The 22,557-nt window shown below is 41.8% G+C and overlaps 2 protein-coding genes across 2 annotated transcripts; both read right to left on the minus strand.

The window, feature by feature from the left end:
* Positions 1-1,017: 1,017 nt before the first annotated feature.
* Positions 1,018-9,420, minus strand: ncstn (nicastrin). Its single transcript, XM_088312098.1, has 17 exons — positions 9,273-9,420; positions 7,875-7,976; positions 7,677-7,800; positions 7,353-7,474; positions 6,653-6,798; positions 6,430-6,574; positions 6,244-6,356; positions 5,317-5,469; positions 5,135-5,239; positions 4,703-4,780; positions 4,457-4,626; positions 4,011-4,113; positions 3,838-3,936; positions 3,642-3,729; positions 2,873-3,036; positions 2,576-2,791; positions 1,018-1,760 (listed from the first exon to the last, which is right to left on the minus strand). Exons 1-17 carry the CDS (start codon positions 9,328-9,330, stop codon positions 1,638-1,640), a joined length of 2,109 nt encoding a protein of 702 aa, XP_088168224.1. The 5' UTR covers positions 9,331-9,420; the 3' UTR covers positions 1,018-1,637.
* A 948-nt stretch (positions 9,421-10,368) lies between these two features.
* On the minus strand, positions 10,369-22,167 carry copa (COPI coat complex subunit alpha). The gene is made up of 29 exons (XM_088311474.1): positions 21,921-22,167; positions 21,471-21,584; positions 20,842-20,915; positions 20,674-20,754; positions 20,430-20,506; positions 20,234-20,343; positions 18,545-18,654; positions 17,373-17,472; positions 16,866-17,084; positions 16,493-16,643; positions 16,351-16,417; positions 16,074-16,149; positions 15,919-16,001; positions 15,371-15,596; positions 15,146-15,284; positions 14,904-15,066; positions 14,643-14,789; positions 14,367-14,556; positions 14,195-14,290; positions 13,640-13,728; positions 13,426-13,549; positions 13,262-13,351; positions 12,732-12,835; positions 12,424-12,570; positions 12,007-12,330; positions 11,733-11,843; positions 11,484-11,645; positions 10,704-10,898; positions 10,369-10,626 (listed from the first exon to the last, which is right to left on the minus strand). The coding sequence occupies exons 1-29, from the start codon at positions 21,958-21,960 to the stop codon at positions 10,567-10,569; spliced, it is 3,669 nt and encodes a 1,222-aa protein (XP_088167600.1). The 5' UTR covers positions 21,961-22,167; the 3' UTR covers positions 10,369-10,566.
* Between the last annotated feature and the right edge of the window lie 390 nt (positions 22,168-22,557).

Raw genomic sequence — 22,557 nt, forward strand, 5'->3', positions numbered from 1 at the left:
GAAAAGGCGGGGCTTATCGCCGTGTTTAAACGTCAACTGAGCTTAAACACATGAAAAAACAAACACTCGTATCAATTTTATTTTGTTAATTATGAATCATTCTTTGTTTATACAGAATTACCATAAAATTTAGACTTTAACTACTGGACAAAAAAACCGCGAACCCCCGTTAATTGCGGAGGAAAGGGATAGGCGCTACCGCGAATAGCAAAATTCTGAGTATAATTGAAGTACATAAAATCATCAAATTTATTGCGAAAAAAATGAGGATTAACCACAAATAAGCACTTACCATGAAAAACGTGAGTTAAGAAAATTTATACTTAATATATTTTTAAAATTCGCAAATAGGTAAATCCAGCAGTCCAGTTTTCAACTCACCCACTTTCCCAACGTAATAAAATGCAAAATTAAACACAAAATTGTTACTAAAGTTAATGTGAATATTGCTAAAAACTATGGTGCGGTTTGTATATTTCATTAAAATTTGTACATCTGCATTTAAAAACAGATTTATCATTTGAAATTATTTTCTTTAGTTACCACAAGACTAAAAAAACATTGCTATAAGATATAGAATTTAATTAAATGTTGCTAATTTTCTAAATGTAAATTAAATGAAAAAAAAATTACTTTAAAAAATATAGTATTTTCTATTTTCCGGTTAGACAGGTATTTATTAAAATTACAAATTCATTCATCTTAAAAAATGTGGTTGTATCAAAATGCAACTTTTAGAGTAAACTATTTCCATCACCGAGAGACGTATTCCAAGGCGCTTACAGATGGATAGAACATTAAGTACGCTCGATGGCAGTCGCATACAACATTATGGCCCATGAGCTATATAGAGCAATAGCTATGGTACATTAGAGTTGTACAAAACATTATATACGCTCTATTAGAGGTGTATAGAACATTAAATATGGTACAAGCAATGTTCGAGAACATTAGATATGCTCCACCAGAGTAATTAATACTCAGTTTGTATACTTTATGCACTGAAGAAAGTACAAATTGTAAAAGCAGTATTTATTTTCTCATCAAGGTATCACAGCAGGTCAAAGATTCCCGCCGCTGTCGTCAACAATTGTGAAATCATGAATCTACATCCAAAGAACAAAAAGTCCAACCTAAATGAAAGGAAGCAGTGCAAAACACATGGTTGTTCTAGAATACGTGCCGGTTTTACATCTACAATGCCACATTTTTGTTCAACGTGACTCAAGAAAAAAGTGGTTTATCATTGGTGATAATTACACTTATTTACAACAAAGATTACAATATTGCACACGACAATCGCTTTCACACACGCGCGCGCGTGCACAACCCCACACACACACACACACACACACACACACAATTATAAACTCAAACACATACTTGTCCTTACTCGTACAAATCAAAATAAAAAGCATGAACGTTAATTTAAAAAGAAATATCAACATCATTTCCGAAGCCTGCTGCTGGTACCTGACCAGACGTTTTTGGGACCCTCTGCCGCCATTTTGAGGTCTAAAACAACCTTCAAGAGGCGTGTTTACCTGCTTGAGTGTTTTCGATTGAAGCAACATGGTCCGGGTCTGCAGGCTGGTTGGTATTTGTAGTAGTACTAGTTGTAGTTGTGGTAATTGTGATCAGTAGGTGGCGTTGGTAGGCTCCCTCTGCGAGCTGAACAGGATGTCTGCTTTGGAGCTGATCACATAGGTAAGCAGCAGGGAGGTGATCATCACGCCCACACCCACACCAAGAGTCACCATCTAGTCAGTGAAAACAGCAGTTAAGCAGTCTGTTTGCCAGGCGGAAAAAAAAGTTACAATGTTTCCTTACAGTGTAACACTACATTTTGCTCACAAATATGACACAATACAATTTGATTTATATAGCGCATTTCACCACAGCTGGAGCAGTAACAAAGCACTTTCCATATAGTGTAATATAAATTAGCAGGTACACAAATTAAAATACTAACACATATGCAGTAGATGCCATAATACCAGTCCAGCAAACATTAAATATGATGTAAAAATGGCATATAAGATTTTCACAGAACATAAAATATTATATTAAATACTCTGGTGTACAGTGCATTATTATGTAAACATTAGATAGAATGTTAATGTGAAATTCAAAGTGTGTAAAGCGTTAAATTTAATAGCGTATGGTCTTCATGTTCAAACTAATGTACAGCACTTTGCTACAGCAATGTTTTTTTTTTTTTTAGTGCTCCATGAATAGAGTTGAGTTGAGTAAATATGTTCAATTAGAGTTGTTTAGAACTTTACTGGCATAGAAAAGTATACATATTCTCCATTTTGCATAACCAGGCTTAAGAGCAAAGGTTGAAAAAAAAAAAAGTTGGAGTTGTAGAGAATATGAAATAAGTTCTACAGTATTTGAGCTGCGTATATATAGGATGGCATTAAATAAGCGTCTGTAATATTCTAGATGATTTGTAAATGGTACACTGGAGTGTTATAGCAGACTGAACGTGCTTTGTGTAACATGTTACCCATGTTGCATTTGAGGGCATTAAATATGATGTAAATATGGGAAGTGTATAGTTCGTTCCTACCTCCAGCTCGTGACTGGCCACCAGGAAGACACGACCCTTGATTGTCTTCCAGCGGGACTCCGTCCAGGTGGAGTAGTCCGTGGAGGTGAACTCTCGCAGCGGGTCAAAGGCGGGTGACAGCGCCTTGGAGAGGTGCACCGTGGAGCGGACGCAGTAGCCCCGCCTCTCTGTGGCGTTGGGCAGCAGCGCGCCTTGTACCCACGTGTACGTGTATATCTGAGAAGATGAGCAACGCTCGTTATGTTGTTTTTTTTTTTTGATGGGAGAGCGCCGCTCATCTCTGTGACGACCACTCACGTGTTTGCTGACGGTATCGCTCTCTTCCATCCGCTGGCTCTGGCAGTCTTGCTGGGTGACGTTGACCACGCTGCCAGTCAGGTTGGCCAGCAGGTGCTGCACCAGGTGTGTGGGCTCACTCGATTGCTGCACTACCCCCACGTAGAAATTTGTGGCCGTGTCCTCTGGAGCAAGAAACACAAACTTTGTTTCAAATGAACCGCTAACATACATCCTACCCCATATTTCAATGAAATCTTCTCAAATCATGAGTTGTTATGATCAAAATCTGAGAGTGGCTGTTTTTTTTGTTTTTTCTGTTTATTAGAAAGGCCTTTACTTGGACAAATGCATTTTTGTGATAATAGACTAGATAACACATTTAGAGCTGCATTTCCTAAAACATTGAGGATATATTCTCAACTACAGGTCAAGGAATTTAGGACGTATAAGTGAGGAGTTTTTTTTTATTTTTTATTATTTGCATTCATGCATTCTATGGGAATGTGCTAAAATAATAAATACTACATTGCCGGTGTGAGATATTTGCTCAAATATAGGGAGTTAACTTTTTTTTTTTTCATTTAGTTGAGGTAAATGCATTTTTTGTGAGATCATTCCAAAATAAAATATACTGTATTTATTCAAATATAGTTTGGTGGTGTCTGCGCCCAGCGCTAGTTTCACCAATTGACACAAAATTGTGTGGCCGTATCATGACAACGCACAGAAGTTATGAGCCATGCATGAAAGGAAGTACACCATTATTACTGATATTTCAACGACTCACTCAGGTGGCCTGCGAGGTCGGCGGGAACTATTTGCTGCAGCCAGCTGTTATTTGACTGGATCAGGAAGGAGTAAAGCATCTGAGTCACCTGAGGGAGAGAGAGGATATTGAAGAAGAAAAAAAAAAAAGCTTACAAACACATCAACCGATTTGCACCTAAGAAATCAAAAGTACAACTGAAGGAAATACTCATTACAATTTGGGCGTCAGCGTTGATGCCGCCGAGTTGCGACTGGTCTCCTCCCGCCTGCTTGTACAAAGCCCGAGCGACCACAGTGGCCACCTCGGCCAGAGCCTGAAAGACACACAAAATCTTTACTACAACCACTTAGTGACAAATAGAGCTTTTCTGACGGCGCTGAGGTAGACCTTGGCCGTGTCTGTGATGAACTGCAACTGCTCCTCTTGGGTCATGTTCTGCGGGTACGAGACACGCAAGTATTCTGCGTTATCGTACATGCTCTCATAGAACCTGCAAAGCAGACATACATTGATAGAAGGTTGACTTTATAATGGCCTGCATGAAACGAGTTGTGTTTCTTGGGCCTCTACCCAACCATCAAGTGTAAAATTAAACAACCACACATCTTTTGCCCATTTCTGAAAGTGTCTGTGTGAAAAGACCTTCTGTCCTAGTGTCCCATTTAAGACATGACACATTAGGACAGAGTGTCTTAACGTACGATAAGGGTACCATTAGTGCAGTAGCACCGAAAAAAGCAAACTGCGCAAATGAGCAAAGAGTTTTAAATTGAGAACAAAACGCAGAATGTTTCCTGTAATCTCACACAAGATTCCCCAAACCACTTTTTCACCTGTTGCTGAAAGACGACTGGTGATCCACGATCACCACGCCGGGGATGGGCCGCGATCGCAGGAAACGCTGGAAAGACGAGGGCGGCAGCGGCTGCGACACGTTGGGCTCGCTCACTGAGACGTTTAACGTGATTACAGCCGACTGGACGTTCTCCACCAGCGTCTTCACCTGCCACACAAAGACAAAAAGATTAACAGCGGAGGTCTTGCGGGATGTGTCGAGTCAGGAAGGGAGATCGACAAACCTCCTCATTGATGCTGGTGTTCCTCCTTGAAACGGGATCAGAGTGGAGCCACAATCGAGAGTCAGCATGCAGGCCCACCTAGATGCAACACATTCAAATTATTTTTTGGGTTTCATTTTTAGGCTAACAAGCTGGTATATTCAAAACCTACCACCATATTTGACATCATATAGCACGCAGGGGAACTTTTGATCATATATGTTGAGGCTTGATTTGTGTTTTCATGTATCGTATATTTAAAAATAAATATACATGTATTTAATGTTTGCCCAAAGACACCAACCATAAAGGTTCACTTTTTCAGGTTGGGCATTTGACGTTGGTCCCACGAAGGAAATGAGCTTGGTAATGGATGGCCCAATTTTTGGGGCTAATAGCACCACCTGTTGTTTTTTCATTCACTTTAACGTCCAACTATTTGTTCAAACACACCTGTCCGACCTCCAGCACAGAGTGAACATTGTCCAAGTCCACCACAAACTGCTTGTTCTCCATGTCGTACACCATCCTGGAACTGCCGATGTAGTCAAAGGTTTCCTGCGGGTCAATAAATACTGCGTTGATTTCAAATATGAAAAAAAAAAAAAAAAGAAATTGAATAATAACGGACGGACCCCCTGGAAGAAGGCGTAGAGGATGGTCCGGTTGGGCGGCGCCTCCTGGGTGATGTTGCGCAAAGCGTGGGCAGCCGCCAGCAAGGTGATGAAGCCCGAGGCTGCACTCTGCGCTCCAGGAGCAATGTCGAAGAAGAACGATCGACTGTCCAGCTGCGCGGGGGTTGAATAGCAACGCCATCATTACTGCCACCATTTTTTCCATTTTAATCGCAAAAAGAGTGGAAACCATGTATGTGTTATTTTTAATTAACAGAAATCTGGTTTCTTTGTGTTTTCAATTACAATAAAAAGAAGGTTGTTGTTGTTTTTTTTTTTTTTAATTAAAAAAAATGGAGAAGTATGGGTTTCGCTGGACAGAGATAATGTTTTATATATGCAAAACAAAATAAGGCTTTTTGTATCAGATATTTTTTTAATGATTTGGTCAAACTTTTCAAAATATCTCTGGCAATAAAGACTATATTTTTTTTAATTTCAAATACATATTTTAGCACTAAAAAAAAAATAAATTCTTCTAGTTGTGTACCAAAGCATTTGCATAAAAAGATATTGGGAGGGAGGATCATGTTTTGATTGGACAGCAACAATGTGTTTGTTTTATTCTTTTACATCCATATCAACAACAACTCCCTCACTTTGTTTTGGATAAAAACATAGTATTTATTTATTTATTTAATTATTATTTTTTTTTAGTAAATTGAGAAATGTGTTTTACACAAAATGTTCTTTGTATTTCAGATGAATTGGTGAAAAAAAAGTTTGTTTTTTAAATTGAAAAAAATACGATAAAAATATGTTTTCTTGAGGTTTTGAAAAAAAAACAAAAAAAAACAGATCTAGACAAAGTAAAATAAATAAATAAATAAATAATGATTAATATCAAATTGATGATGAGTGGCACTTGTGATGGAATAATTAACTCACCCGTGCGGCTGCAATGACGACGCTCTCCAACATCTTGTGTCCTTTGGCCGTATTGTTGAGCGGCCGGGTGGTGGCCCAAACGTTGAAGTCGCCCAGTGGGTCGCACACATACTCTACACGGAGACAACGTGTTATGGGACACTTCATCTGCAACGCTGAACCAAAAGTTAACTGGAGCCAAATTACCCGGCGTGATGCTGAAGTTGATGTCATTCCTCCTCATGCAGGTGGCCGTGTTGGTGACGGCCGACATGTGGGAGAAGAGCTGCATGGCGCACAGCGGGTACTGCGGGGCGCTGCCGTTCACCACGCGGTTATGGTCAAAGTAGCACTGCCAAAGACCAAGCCAATAAACGTCGGACTTGAATTGTTCATGCACAACCGACGCAATGAATGGCAAGCCACCTACCTGCCGGATGAGGCGCGTCTCGTTGTCATCCTTCAGGGAGAAAATGGGGAAGTCAAACTCCTCATAGGACAAGCCGTTGCCCAGAGGATTCCACACTGTTGCGCTGCAGTGTGCCAAAGCTGGGTCGTAGGTCTCGGAATACACGCCTGACAGAAACAACATTTGTCACATGCTGCATGTATAACTGTATATATATATTTTTTTAGTAAAAGATTTAGGGAGAAGCAAGTTTTCATCAGTCATATTTGTTATTGATGTATTGGACTTTGGATAAAAACATTTTTAGAATCCAAGAGTTCATCACCCAACATCACTGATAAGCATTTTTTAATCATTTAAAAAGCAACAAAAAATATTTTCTTGCTTGAGACTTGGATAAAGGAAAAAAAAAATTTGGGACAGCGTTGTGTAATTTATCATTTAAAGAGAACAAAAAAAAAAGGATCGTTTTTGACATATTTTGGCTCAAAACAAATACTAATGAGCTAAAAAAAAAAATAGGGAGTTTTCAGTGTATTACTGACATAGTAGGGTAAAAAAACTAAATTAAGCCTTTTCATTGTACAGTGACTCTTGCTTTTCAATTAATATAATTATTATTTTCTGTGACGGATTAATAGAAGGATTTGGATAAAATGTTAAGTAATCAAATGACAAGATTAAAATAAGTCATGTAAAAAAGAAAGTGTAAAACAGGCACCTGTGTTTTCATTGGGACAGTTGTTGTGCGGAGAGAAGCCCTCTGCTGGGTTGACATTTGGCGCCACCACAGCCACGCCCGCCACCCTGCTGGAGCCGTTGTTGAGCTTCATCAGGATGGACCTGGTAGACACAGAGAAAACATTAAATGCGACACGTTATGAAAAATTGACTTGTATATTGCTTGTGTAAAAAGAGTTGCCCGGCTACCCATCAAGCCTGAAATTAAACAACCATGTAAATCTGTCTTTTTTCTTTTTAAATGTGTGTCTCAGGTCCTACGTAGCTCAGAGGCACTCCGTAAATTTTTTTTAAAAAAAAGTACCTGGTGAAGAGCTGGTTTTCCAGGATAACCATATAGGGAGGATGGAGACCCGTGCGCAGCACATAGTCCAAGTTTTCCTCTGACTCCAGCACATGGAGAACGCCAACGTCTCCGGACAAGGAGGCTGGGGGAGGACGAATTCAGGTATTAACGCGAGAGTGGAACACGCTCGTCAATGCATATGACAGCTTAACTTACACTGGCAGCCAATTTGATGCGTGGCATTGAGCAGCCGCACACATGGGACGGTGTAGTTGAGGTGTACATAGATCTTCTTTTCCACTGAAGCACAGCCGGCACCTACAAGAAAAACACTTGAATTGGAGCACAAGGAATAAGAAAGCAGCGTTGGTATAGTCTCTTAACAGGCTAAGCCATTAACCAGGTTGCATGTTGAAATATTAACTGTAAATATGTTTTTACATCATAGTTCTGGAATTTGACGCAGATTTTCAGGGTGGGGGGGACTTGCTAGGAAAAACATTTGCCATAAATTGTTTGGTAACAAAATAAATTAGACACCAAGAGTCAAAACAAAAAACTATTCGGCCGAACTTAACAAGTGCAATTAATGTGAACATGTTAACTTTAGCAACCATTGTTTTTACATATTTAGGTAAATTTTTAACATTTATGAGAAGTTACATTTGATTGAATCATTGTTCAAGCAACAGTTTTTAATTCTCAAACTGCATGATACAGTGTCTTACAATACGCCACTGATTTTAAATTGTTTTATGGTGGTACTTCGACAACCAAGTATATTTTGAGGTGGTACCTTTTGTAAAAAAAATTCTAAATCACTGCCCGAGCCAGACATCGGGGTGAGAGAAAATAAACATTTTCCACGCCGAACTGATCAGGGCGTCCGTACGGAATAGGATTAGGGCCATGAATGGGGAAAAAAAAGGTTGGAAGGATTCTGACTTTAGAATTCTCACTTTAAAATCAGAATTCTGAGATTAAGTCAGTATAAAGTGAGAATTCTGAGATTAAAGTGAGAATTCTGACTTTAAAATCAGAATTCTCACTTTAAAATCAGAATTCTGAGATTGAAATCAGAATTCTGACTTCTGAGAATAAAGTCAGAATCCTTCCAACCTTTTTTTTTTTTTTCTCCATTCATGGCCCTAATCCTCTTCTGTACGTCCGAAACTAGTTAAATAACACTTAACATATGCTTCACAACAGTCGTGAGTAAATTTAAGGTCAAATTGTTAAAAATGACAAATCGTACATGGGGTATCATTTGAGGCTGAGGTTGGGCTCCAGGCGTGTGCAAATCACGAGTAGTCACGCTCAAGATCAGCCGCCTATTGTAGAAGTACTAATACAGACTTTTAACGCACACACAAGACATTTAATGCCGCGTTATTTAAAATTCCGGAGACATTAACCGGAGGACCAACCACCATTGGACTGATAACGAGACGGCATTTTAGACAAGCTAATTTTATTGAGAAGTCAGCTCGCTACTAGCCTAGCATAAAGCTAGCCAACTCACAAAAGAAGTCTGAACAGGCAAACCGGTTTGTTTCGGAAACGTACGAAAACAATCAGGGGCGCCAAATTAAAGCTGAGCCGATATCAACTTACCAATGAAATAGATACAAAGCAAAACGTTAAAAGTCCATTTGTTCGAAAGCAGATCCATCTTCCTGGTTTGAAAGAAGACTAACACAACAGGAAGTCGGGGCAAGAAAACGTCCGGGTTTCGGTGTTTGACTTCCGGTCTCCTCGTGACTCGTGGTGAACGCCTTCCTACCTCGCAAAACCACCACCCTTTTTATATAATGAACGTTGACGAAAGCGGTGGCTTTCCTTGCCCACTTCGTCAGGCATTAGCTCAAGTGGTTTCTTTTTTTCCCACTTCACTCAAGTGGCCGTTTGGCCGAAATTTGCAACAGTTTGTTTTCATTTATTTTAGATTAGGATGGAATCTTAATGTGTGGAATGTTACAGTGCTCCTGCATCTATTTTCTTAAAGAAACGTTAAACAACATTTTGCATAAGCAACAGGGCTGATGAAATTGTATAAAATTAACCCCCCTGAAGAAAATATATTTATCTACACTATTTGGATAAGTCCGCCAACCCTAATGTGTGTATGGAAGGTTTTGCAACACTTTTGGACATAAATGCATTTTTTCCTACATTGTGAAAACAGACTTTCTGCACAAGTCATAAGATGGCCTTAAGTCTTGGACAAAAACTGACTGCCCTGAAAAGTGTTTGCTTTTCTTTTCGACCAGAAACTAATAGTTGCGTTTTTGTTTTTCGGTATCTTGAAAATTTAGATTTTTAGCATAAAGCGCAAGGATAATGACAAATGAATCCGTCCACTGAGTACCGTTCTTTTCCATGCTTGGGGACAGGCCGGGGATCCTGAGGTGTGTCTGGGTGGTTCTAGTCACTCCTGGATCGAAGACTAAGACTCGAGTTTGCCATGGCAAGAAATATGCCCCAAAAAAATGGCGTTTTGACAAATGCATGTTAAACATTTTAAGACTGAAGAATTTTTTCAATTCATATTTTAAAAAAGCACATTTCATTTAAAAAATGTTGTTAGTGTCATTATTCGTAACTTTCAATCATGTATTCACATCTTAATCTGACACCCAAACATGACATACAGATACACAAAATGCATTTGTCTTATTCTTGACTGGTGTTTTATTTCGCCCCCGTTACATAGTAGAGATTTTTTTATTTTGACAGAATGAAAAGCTAATTTAATTCACTGCACAAGAGATGACAAAGCTTAAAAACAAAATGGCTTTCTTGCAGGATTGTTGCTTGAGAAAGATATTGTTGCAATGTTAGGATACATGTTAGTTATTCATTTTTATATATATATTTTTTTAATTTCATGACATATCCTTCCGTCTTCTTAACGGAACTGGAGTGGGCTCACGCGCAGACCAATCACATCCTTGCCAATCTCAGTCACCTGAAAAGTGAAAGTAAGGATTAGCATTATATGTTCATGGCCATTAAATCACTCTGTCTGTGTTTATTTCATCTTACCTGAGTAACCCTGCACACCTGGCCCTTGTACGAGGGGCAGTAGCACGCCCCAGACAAGGGGCACTTCTCCACGGGACGTCCGCGGTAAAGCGGGACAAAGGAGGCAGCGCACAGGTCAAACGGATTGTGAGGGTCGTAGTTCAGCTGGTGGGCGTCTGTTAGGTTCTTCTCGCATGCCGCCATAATCTTGCGTGTCTGATTTGGTTTGGAGGTAAATGCAAAATACTATTTAATTTGGGAATTTTTTTATTCAGTGAAAATTATATATAGTTCCCAAGATGACCTGAATGAGCCAATTTTTTTTTAAAGTTGTAACGAAAAATGTGGAAGAGGAAGTAAATATGTAAAATCTCTCTTGATTTGTGATTTTCATTAAAAAAAACATTCCCAAGAACCTCTGACTAAGCAAAACATTGAAACATTTTGATGCTGGAATGATTTAAATCGATGCAAAATATTTGGACTGTGGAAAATGGTTCCTAAAATGTCCTAAATGACATGGACAGTTTGAATGGTTCAAAATCGGTAAAGAATGGAAAGATGAGCAACTAATTGTCTGTCTGTCTCTTAGTGTGGAAAATGCGGACTCCTGGGGAACATGGCTATTTTGTCCTGAATGTTATAAAGCTTTTGATGTTTGGACGGTTGGCATAGGCCACGAAATTTGGAAGGGAGTAGCGTGTCAAAAAAGTAAAGGGAATAATAATAAAAATAGAATACAATACAAAAGAAATTGGTTCAAAACAATACAATGCAAATATTACAAATGTGAAAGCCAACCTGCTGCCCGACATCGGGCTTGGGGCCGAGCTCGAGCAGGCGACGTGCAAAGCCAGTGGCCGTCTTAAAGTTGCGCAGCTTGAAGAAAAGGTTGAGAGCGGTGCGCAACACCAGCACCATGTGGACGGGCTGGAGGTTGCAGTGGGTGAAGTAGGCGGCCATCTGTACAGGACAATAAACGCGGCGTCAGGAAACCGGGTCTCCCGTGAAGAAAAAACCATTAAAAAAAATAATATAGTGAAGCCTGACCTCACAGAGTCTCTTCTGCTGGTCCAGTGTGTCTTTGGGCAGCTTCTTCCGTTCCGTCTCCATGGTCAGACCCACAATGTACTCCTTGCAAATGGTGATCAACTGCTGAGCCTACAACAGTGGTAATAATGATGAATTACCACACCAATATGTTTAAAAAAAAAAAAAAAAAAAAAAAAAAAAAAACTTTTGGTGTTCACCTACGATGTCACAGTTCATTGTTCATGTTGTAGAACATATTCAACACCTAAACACGGTCTGGTTGCCGGCTCACCTCAGCAATCTCCTGCTTATTGTCGACAACCAGCAGCGGAACCGACAGCAGGATGGCCCGGAAGCGGTCCACGGCCTCCTCGAAGCGCCCGGAGGTGGTCAGCTGGTAGCACTGCTGCAGGCGGGCGATGAGGTCGGCCAGGCGGAGGCCCACCGCCGGCAGCCCCTGCTTGGCTCCGCAGTCCTTCCAGTTCCTCTGGGGATTTCCCCGCAGGCACGGAAGCGAGGGCAGCGCCAGGTAGCAGGTGCGGCCCCTGGATAAAGTCTGCATGAAGAGCGTCTTGTACAGGCCAAAGTTGACGACGCCAACTTGGTCGTGGAGCAGCTGTGGAGGGAAGTAGCAATGTTTTCAATGACACTTCTCTGGCACACGAATGGTTCAATTTCCCTGGTAGATGTCAGGAAGAAGGCAATTTACTCTCATGGCAGTCTCGAAGGAGCCCGCTAGGATGTGGTCCACCGCCAGCTGCGAGTTGTTGCACCACATCTGGGTGGGACTCATTCCCTTGGTGGGCGGCACGAAGAAGCCGTCCTCTGTTGATCCCCCTGCACCGGCCGGCAAGTCCTAATAACGTAGCGCATGACATACTTAGCGAGGTTATTATTTTTTTTTTTAATTTCATATACACCAATGGTGGGCAAAGTATGGCACACAGGCCAAATAAGGTCTGCTCCTTTGCTAATCCGGCCCACTATGCATTTCCACATCCATCAAGGTTCTCCTACCAGTTCTGGTGGAAGGTCCAGGTCCTCCTCCACCTCCCAGCCTCCTCCATCCTCTTTGGCACCACCCTCGTCACCAAAGCCATCCTGAGCATCCATGAAGCCATCTGAGAGAACACGTTTATTTGACACCATCAACTGATGTAGCGGTCGGTCTATAGTAACACGGGGGTCCTACACTTCAATTAAATTAAATCTATTTATGCCTGGGGCATATAATTTTATTTTTACAAGATGGCATCATGGATAACTTGCCATCCATATAACAGTGACAGGATTTTGTTTAATTAAGCAAGTCCTGATTTCACGCAGAGTAAAAAAGTGAGATGAGAGGATAATTTCAGTATCTTTGTTTTCTGAGACATTTTTGTTTGGTTTTATGAAACATAAAATACTTGTCTGGGTGCCATAAAGGTTGGGAAACATCGCTGCAGATTGATGGGATGAAATGACATTTTCCCATAGCTATTTCTTTTTTTTTAAAGGGAACATTTTTGCCAATATAAAAATATTTCATTCGACTTTGCGCTTACCGTCATCAAGCTGAAGCTCGGCATCGTCTCCCCAGCCCTCCGCTCCGGAGGCATCCATGTCCAGATCGGCGGCCATCTGACCTGCTTTCCCTACAAAACAAACATACAGACATCAAATGGCTGAATGACTTCAACTTGTGTCACATTTTGTGTTCCCACTTTACCTTTGGCTGCAATTGCTCCCTCAAAGAAGCCCTTGGAGACCGTGAGCAGGGGCCAGTTGGTGTCCAAGGGGTTGATGGGCGGCGGTGGCTGCAGGAGCTGGGCATTGGGATCCACCTCGGGTAACTACAAGCGACAGGAAAAGAAATTAAAGCCTTCATGCCAAATGGTGGCGTGATGGTACTGTGACTACTGGTAGTCTAGTGTGAAACATACATTCTCCTTCTCGAGATCAAACGTCTCTTTGAGGGCCTCGGCCTCTTCATCCAGCCCGTGTGTGGCAGCAGTGAGGTAAGCCAGAGACTCTACCAAGAGAAAAAAAAAAAAGGCCATGAATTTAACATGGCTGGTCTGGGCGGGGCAAGCGATTTAAATCCAAAATATTTATTCGATAAATGAGCAGAACTTGATTTTCCTAACAATGTAGCTGCTTTTAAAACATTCCATACAAAAAATAAAATACAATTAATTATTTCAGTTGGAACTAATGTCACAAGACCAACATCTTGACTTTGACACTATACCTGAATATAAAACCTCAAGGAATAATTGTCATTGTTCGGTATTAACTGATGTATTTTAGAATTATTTGTCATTTCAAAGGAAAATTCAGCCTGAATTTTGTTGAGAGAGAGACGTTTTTAGGCTTCTACACTTTGGTTATGACTAAACAGAAGTTGTGTTTTACACCAACTTAAAAAAAAAGGCAGCTCGTGATTTGTTACCTGGTAATTGAGTCAAAATACGTCTTATGTTGCTGCGTTCACTCACTCTGCCCACAGTTCTTCAGGATGCGGACTCTCTCGCTGACATCTCCCAAGTAGAGTGCGGCCTGGTAGTGACCGCTCATGTCCTTCCGAATCTCAGCTACCAACAGAACGCACACATTTTAGCAACTGTCGGAGATCATCACACCAACTGAAAAGTTCTCCCTCTCTCTCACCGATTTTCATCATCTTGCGTAGCTTGGCCAGGTTGCCGGTTATGAGGTAGAGGAAGGTGAGCTTATCAAAGTTCTTGGTCCTCTGGTAACACATCTCCACTACCTGGTGGTGGCCCTGCAACAGCGCCGCCTCACCCAGACGCTCCCAGCAGCTGCGCTCGTCCAGCGCCTTGGCTGCCTCCAGAGCCACCTTGAACAAGAAAAAAAAGGAGACGGTGGGAATGAACTCAAAGCTTTTTAGCAAGGGAGGAGAGAAACCGGAACTGTGATAGTTACTTCGATGTTGCCGCACTCCAGAGCTAAGCTGAAGCGAGTCTTCTCGTCTTTGACAAAGTGCAGCGCCACCTCAGGGTAGCCTTTCTTCTGCAGGTAAGCAATGATGGACTGGCCCACCAACTTGGCGTTACGGACCATGTGAAGAACCTGAAAGGGTCGATTTGAATAAATATCTTTGTGACTCCAAACAACATTGCCACTACTCTGGTTTTGGCATGAAAGTGGTTCCGCCAAGTCCTGACGTTGCTCGTTGAAACGCACCTCATCATATTTGCGATTGACGAGGGCCAGTTTGAAGCGGTACTCCGTTGGATCGATGGTAAGGACGCGGGGTCGGCACTCCCTGTCCAAGCAGTAAACGCTGTTGCCTCGCACGCGGGTCACGTAGATGGGCAGGTCCAGCGTTCTGATGATGCCGTGATCACTATAAGGAGAGATACGCGTTAGAGTGTAGTACCGCTGCACACCTGGACCACCTTCACACCGCGTGGACGTGCACGTACCCTGAGGTGAGGGCGTATTTGATGTGGTTGGAGGTGGTGTAAATGAAGACGCCACTCTCATCCCAGGCGCCACTCTTCACTCGGATGTTCTCGTGAATGTTGCAGAGGCTCTCCAGCTTGCGGTTGCAGATCATAATGGCTAAAAAGGAACCAGGCAGGAGAAGTATTCAGCCTCGTCATTCCCACACTACATTCGACTACAGTCGGTCGGTAGGCCGCTCTTACCGTGCTTGGCCAGCAGGGCCACGTGGCTGGTGTCGGCGCTCCACACCACGTACTTCACCTTGGCGATCTTGACAGTGGCCAGGGAGCGTTTTTGTTGCACGTCGAACAGCGTCACGCCGTCGGCGTCGCGCAGCAGCAGCGAACCAGTGCCAGCGTAGAAGATCTCTTCGCAGCTTGGCACTTGCACTTTCTTCACGATCTCGTTCTTCAGGTTCTTGATCAGCAGCTGCAGAAAACAAGATGTTATGTGTACATTTCAAGTGAGACATGACTGCGTTTGGTGGGTCAAACAATAACACAAAGCTCGATAAATATTAAATGGGAAGGCTCTTTAAATTTGGTAAACATTCATATTACGCCTCCCTAATTTCTATATTAAAAAATAATTTTGACTCATGTAAATTTCTAATTTCTTCTCAGATGGTGAATTGAGAGTTTTTGTTGGCTGTAATGAACAAAAAGAAAATCATGATGATGAAACGCTATATAAATTTTCTAATATTCTAAGTAAAATATGCATTTATATATCCATAATCCCAACTACTTACAGAGTGCATGCGGTCCAGAACAGCAAATCTGTTCCTCGCCACCCAAACAGCTGTCAGGCCAGAGGACCTTTTTCCTTCGGGTGCTGAGAAGGACAGAGATATCATTACATCGTTATCATTTGAGACAAGTGTCCTTAACTGTATTATTTCCACACCATCGGGGTTCTGAGAGTCGCTCTCTTTGGGAATCGAGTACAGGTCGTAGGTGCTGTTCTCCAGGTTGGTCGCTCTCTGAAAGATGACAACAAAAGACAATTTCACAAAACTGCCACATCAGTGGCAGAAATTATTGACCCAGTGTGGTGAAATATTGCTGAGACCTTTTTTGTTTATTTTATCATTATAGTTGTCTTCTGACAATGACAGTTGCTTTACTCAACCGTTTTCTTTGACTTTTTTTTTTGTCTACCATCAATGGGCGATGCTACTCACAGTGCACAGGAGCACAGCGTTCTCAGCGGGGTTGTAAGACATGCTGAAAACCGGAAACTTGGAGCCACTGCGACAAGAAAACACTGTCACGCTCATTTGCACATTATGAAACCAACTGAGCGAGCCGCAGCCAATCAGCTACCTGCGCAGCTGCATGACAGCAGTGTCCTTGCTGCTGTTGAAGTCCAGCTGGCGAAGGAAACGCTCCTTGACGTAATACAGCATGTTGCCGTGGACGGCGTACGCCGGACGCTCACGCTCCAGCTTGAACACAATCATGCCGCTATCATGACCTGGTGGAAACACACATTTTGAGGTATGTCTTAATCCAGACACTCACTGTATAGAAATGGGAGGCTAACCTTTAATCCAAAATGAAAAAATAAAAAAATTTCAAAAATGTCACTCATCACAAGTTGAGTCTATGCTGTGTTAACATGTGGAACTAAACTAGTGGTGCAAAGGACTGCGCTATAACAGGGCAACACTAGACACTAAACTGGTCGACTGCATACCCGCAGCAAAGAGGTTGAGGTTGGGGTGCGCGCCCAGCACCCAGAAGCGGTCGTGTTCCCGACGGAAAGTCTGGACGCCGGTTCTCTTGGACATGTCCCACACACGTATGCTCTTGTCCTCAGAGTTGGACAGTATAAGCTCCTGGCGCGGGTGGAAGACGGCGCAGGAAACGTTGTTGTAGTGGCCACGGCACGTGTCAAGCTCCCACGCTTTGGACTCTGGAGGTGTGAGGAGATGCGATTTGCAAGTTTTGTTACCCAATTCTGAGTCATGCAAACTACTCACCTGTAACTTTGTGGAATGCACAGAAAACGTGATTAACACGCTTTAACAAATGTGAGGCTACATTCATTTGCCAAGAGTCACATTGAACAACTGAAATATACTCAAAATGCAGTGTGGGCACATGCTAGGGTGCTTTATTAACAACACAAACTAGTCAGTCTCACATAATGGATATGTGTCAGCAAATATGCAAATGAATGTCTTGCTTATTTTATTCTTACCATTCATCCTCCAGATCTTGACCTGCCTGTCGTCGGCGCCCGACACAATGAGAGGCATGGTGGGATGGAAAGTGGCCCAGTTAACGCCTCGGTCATGACCCTGAAAAAAGAAGACAGCTTTCAGTTCAAGTCACACTGAATTGGATTTTATTTTCACAAGTGGAGGCCGCAATTCATCACCAAGTGACCGAATGTCAATTTGTCAATTAGGCTATATTCACGCTGCGGGGTGTGATGTCCAATTAAAAATTTTCTTTGTCAAAAGTGATCTTTTTATGTACTCGCTCACATTACAAATGTGACTTCTAATTTGAACAGAGCGTGTCCGTGATGTGATACGCACATGCACAAAACGTCCAATCAGACGTACAAAAACCGGACGTCACGTGGCAGTGTTTACAAAAGTGTGTCGGGTCTCACGTCAGATTGACAAAGGAGCGAGGCGGGAGGAAGTAGAAATATTTTTTGGAACTTCCTACCGCAGACTCAGCCGATGCATACGCGATTAATATCCACAAACAAGAGAGGCGCAGGTGGAATTTGAAACTACTCGAAACTGTACTGGTCACATTGCATGGAGAATGAGAATATAAGAAAAATTAAATAAATCAGGAAATGTCGCAGATGGGTTGAATAAATAAAATCATCTAGATTGATGTGTAGGGTCAACATATCCTTAGTCAAGTAGACATAGAGCACATGCTGTTTCACAGAAATAATACTCTTAGCGGACGCTAAACTGAGCAAACACTGCAGCTGTGCGTCACTTTAGTGTGATAAGTTGAGTTGTCGTGCGGACGCTTGAAAAACGTGGATTTTCAATATTTTTGTTTGCTGATTTTGTGGTCTGGTCAAAGCCCTGTAACACAAGTATTGCTTTGGCGCCATCTTCTGGTATCTTGGTGACATAGCATTCTGTTATCGTGAGTTGTGATGTCTTCTTTTGTAATGTTTATTCTAACATCGCTACGTAAACTAGTTCATTGGTTACATGAACTTGCATCGCCATTTGAGTTTTTGAATACAAAAAAAGTCAATTTTAAGTTTGTGAGGCTTGAAAAACCCACTTAAATCCAAATCAACTGAGATGCTGCCAAGAAAACAATGAGATAACGTCTCACTCCATTTCTTAAAGAGACAACATCGCTAAACAAAGGCGCCCCCCATTTCACCTCAAGCACATGCTTGACAACTGCGTCGGAGGCGCCGAACAGGTCGACGCCGGAGATGCCGCGGACCTCCGTCTCCACGGCGCCAGGCGACAAGTTCTTCTTCCTCAGACCTGCAACCGACAGTCAGAGTGGCGGGTGCGATGGCACAGCGCAGGGAGGCAAGCATATTGTTTGGGAGGGAAGAAAAGAGTCAACAAAAATCAAATACAACAACTAATAGGGCAACGAGAAGCAGCGGTTAAGTTCGGATGACTGCTGGACCAGCGGACACACACTCAGGATGGAAACATCACAAACGTTTGCTGTCTGATTGGGTTAGGGGAAACAAAGTGATTGGGTTGGACGATGAAGCTTATGTTGATGATGATTCCCGCCTGAACAAACAACATGGTGAGCGTCTGGTTCAGCAGTAAGAAGAGATGAATGGAATGGGATGGAACTAGGAACCCGTGTGCAAGTGTGGATGTTTCCAAGGAGGGCAGTGGATAAGGCCGCACATAGGTAGGTAGGGAGGGTGTGGGTGGTGGTTGGCGTTGTGAAGACGTGCTCTGATGGGGCTTCAGATGTGAAGAAGGTGCTATTATTTTTACTTGAATGCTCATGCGTGCTTGATAAGTCGCATGCAACTTGCATTACTCGTTAGCATAAAGCAGTTTGCAATAATAAAAGGATATAAACTTTACTTTGTGTTAGCTTGGAGCAAATGTCATGCGGGGCATATGCTAAAAGCCCTTAAATATCAGATCTGAGGAATTGCAGAAAAGTAAGTAGTCACGGATGCTCTGTATTTGCCATAGAGGGGCTGTGTAAGTAATAATATAGTATTGCATCATGTGAGTATGAATGTAAGAGTGAGTGGACAGTAAGGTGATGCCAATGCAAAACAGTCCCCAGTGAGCTCACAAACAGAGGAGGTCTGACATGAGTAAGGAAGGAGGAGAGATTGTTTAGGTAGTTCTGAAAGGAACAAGCAGACAGCAAAGACATCATGACACATGCAGAGGCACGCAAACACTTCCTCGCTCATCAAGTATGATTGAAAGTTACTTAAAGATCAATACATCTTTAGTGGGAGGAGGTGTTTGCGCATTCAGCCCGCAGAGTTTGTTCTACACACGTCTGAGAGAAAAAGGATGGCTCGGGATGCGAACTCTACATCTCGTTTAAGCCTTTTTCTCATTGAATAGAAAGTGAACACGTCTGTTGAATTACAGGGTTTTTCCTAAACAAAAAGAGAGTAGTTTGCGCCTAAGATTGTATTGTCCTGCGACTTGTACTTATTAAAATCAGAGCTCACAAATCAAAATCCCCGGTCACTAATCGTCTTGACTTTATTTTAGCGGTTAGCAGTTATTTTTAGTGCATTACTGCCAGTGACCAGACGTTAGTAGTAATGCACCACAACTATTTGCCAACCGCAAAAAGAAAGTAGAAAGAAATGGAAAAAGTAGCAGTAGTCACTGCAACTAATGTGTGACATATCGCTAATTCAGTATGAGTGAAAGTAAGACATATTAAATTAAAAAGAAAAATGTTTACGTTTTTGGAAGCAGATTAATGCACAATTAAAAAAAAAAAATGTTTCATCAGAAAAACCATGTAAACAACAATGGCGTGTTCACTTCCTAGAGCCCCTGACCCCACCTTCCCCCAGCCTCCTGTGCTGCAGTGTCCCCTAAAAGCCCTCACCGGAGATATCCCACACTCGCACAGTCTGGTCCAGACTGGCTGACACCACGAGGTCCTCCGAGGGATGGAACTGGGCGCACATTACATAGTGGTTGTGGCCCGTCAGCACACTGTGGAAACAAAGAGGGGCAGTGAGCAATGATAGATTTTACATTTCGGCGCCATTGATCCATGTCAGGTTTATTATTCAGTTTACCAGACGCAAGTCCTGGACTGCCAGTTCCAGATGCGAATGGTTTGGTCATCAGAGGCACTCAGAATCCAGGGGTACTCCTATAAAAGGAGCATTGATATGTTGTGGCAAAATTTTCAATGTTCCAGTCATAAACACTAGAGAGGCAAAATGAGTTGTCAGGGTGCCTCAGGCTACTTTCCCACATTACCAATTATTTGTGTATCAGAAATTTAAAATGTACACTGTTGATGGAAGAGCAACTCACATGGTGGAAGAAAGTAGTCCTTATGTAGTCCAGGTGTCCAAGCAAGGTGAAGAGGCAGCGTCTCAACTTGTAGTTCCACACCTTGTCAAAGAAACAAAAAAGATCAAACAAAAGATTTAAAAAAACATCGCCAAAAAAGAAAACTATAAACAACCACATAAATATTACCTTGATTTTATAATCGTCTCCTCCAGACACAAACAAGGGCTGCTGTTTGTGGAAATCAATTCCTCGAACGGGACCTATGGGACAACATTCACAAGTTACATCTAAAGACAACCTGAGTGCTCAAAAGTATCCATCAATCGATTGCTAAGGTGTTGCCTTCAAAGGATAGTCGGAAATCACAGATTTTGTCATATCTATATCCACCTACGATGTGTTGCCTTTGAGACAGTCAGAAAACACCGTTTTTCATCGCACAACTGCAATCCCGGAAAGAATATGAGAGTGAGTACTTTTTTTCTCGATTTCGTCATTTTTTTAAAGCCTAGTACAACAAAAGGTAGCTCTGTTTGATAAATACAATAATGACAGAAAACTGAAGAAACAACGCATCTAATTTATCATCTCTCCATCAAATGTTGCCTTCAGTGACAGTCTGTACTCGTTGATATTGTTGTCGTCAGCGATAGATAATTCATATTTTATTTCTCGTACAAACATGAATCCATTCACGTCGATGTAGTCTCCAGGGACAGTTTGAAATCTCCCATTAATTTTACCATCACACATTCATCCACCCATCGATGTCTATCTATATAATTTTTTAAAAAGTTCATTTTATTTTTTATTACCATCATGCTCGTCAAATTTGTCAATGAGCGTGCACATGCGATAGTCCCACAGCTGGATCACACCGTTGTGCAAACTGGCCAGAACCCACGGCCTCTTGGGGTGGAAACTTAGCCCTGGAACGGAACAATGAGTATTATAAAATAAATACGTACATAAAACAGCCATTAACATATAAGAATATAAAGCAGGGAACAAGACGCAGATATCGTGTCATTGTCAACGGTAAATAGGAGTTAACTAGGAAAAAATTAGCTTTCGTTATGAAAGGAAGATTCGTGTACTCTAAATATTAAATGATTGCAGATTTCCATAGAACACAAGGCTACGTAAGATGGACTGATAAACAACGTTTAACAGTGTACACCCATCATACAATAATATTACTGTACTTTTCCGGATAGCTCGCTAACATTAGGCTCTGAAGCTAGCTGCAGTTGGCCAACGCTTACCTTTAACACGGGCCGACTTGGTTTCAAATTTGTTCAACATGATCAATGAGAACCAGCGTGTGCTGTTTTTTAACTATATATTTATAATTAACTATCCCTCTATGAGAACGCAAAACGTACAAGTGTAATATCACAAAGAATTTATGCTAGGCGGCGATCGCCCATTTAAAATGGATCTCTCCTTTTCCTGACACGTCTCCTGTCTGTCTTCCGTGTTTGAGCAATAAAGTTTGGCAAACGTTGCACCAATGACGCAAAAAGCTCCACGGCGATCAGGACATAGAAACACAGTAAATAGATCCGACTTGGGTAGAATGGCTGGGCGTGATTTTTGGCTTATAACAACTCGAGAATGAATGCGCATTCTGTTATCACTTAAGGGAATAAAGCGACTGAAGAGCACCAATGACTGCGTCATCCAATAAATCTAATTTAAAAATGCAGTATATTAAAATAAGTTGGTATAGGAATTTAATAATTAATAGATTTACACGCAGTGCTCTTATATCTCCAAGAATATTAAAAAATGTCATATCAAGTGAATCGATGAGCATGAGATGTACTCCCCCTACATATTGTTCACCAATTTCAAATTTTCAGTCAACACACACTGTCATTGTAAAGGCAGACAATTTCA

Source organism: Idiotropiscis lumnitzeri, chromosome 12 (genome assembly GCF_059441095.1).
Source record: "Idiotropiscis lumnitzeri isolate Australia: NSW breed Sydney's pygmy pipehorse chromosome 12, RoL_Ilum_1.0, whole genome shotgun sequence".
NCBI lineage: Eukaryota > Metazoa > Chordata > Actinopteri > Syngnathiformes > Syngnathidae > Idiotropiscis > Idiotropiscis lumnitzeri.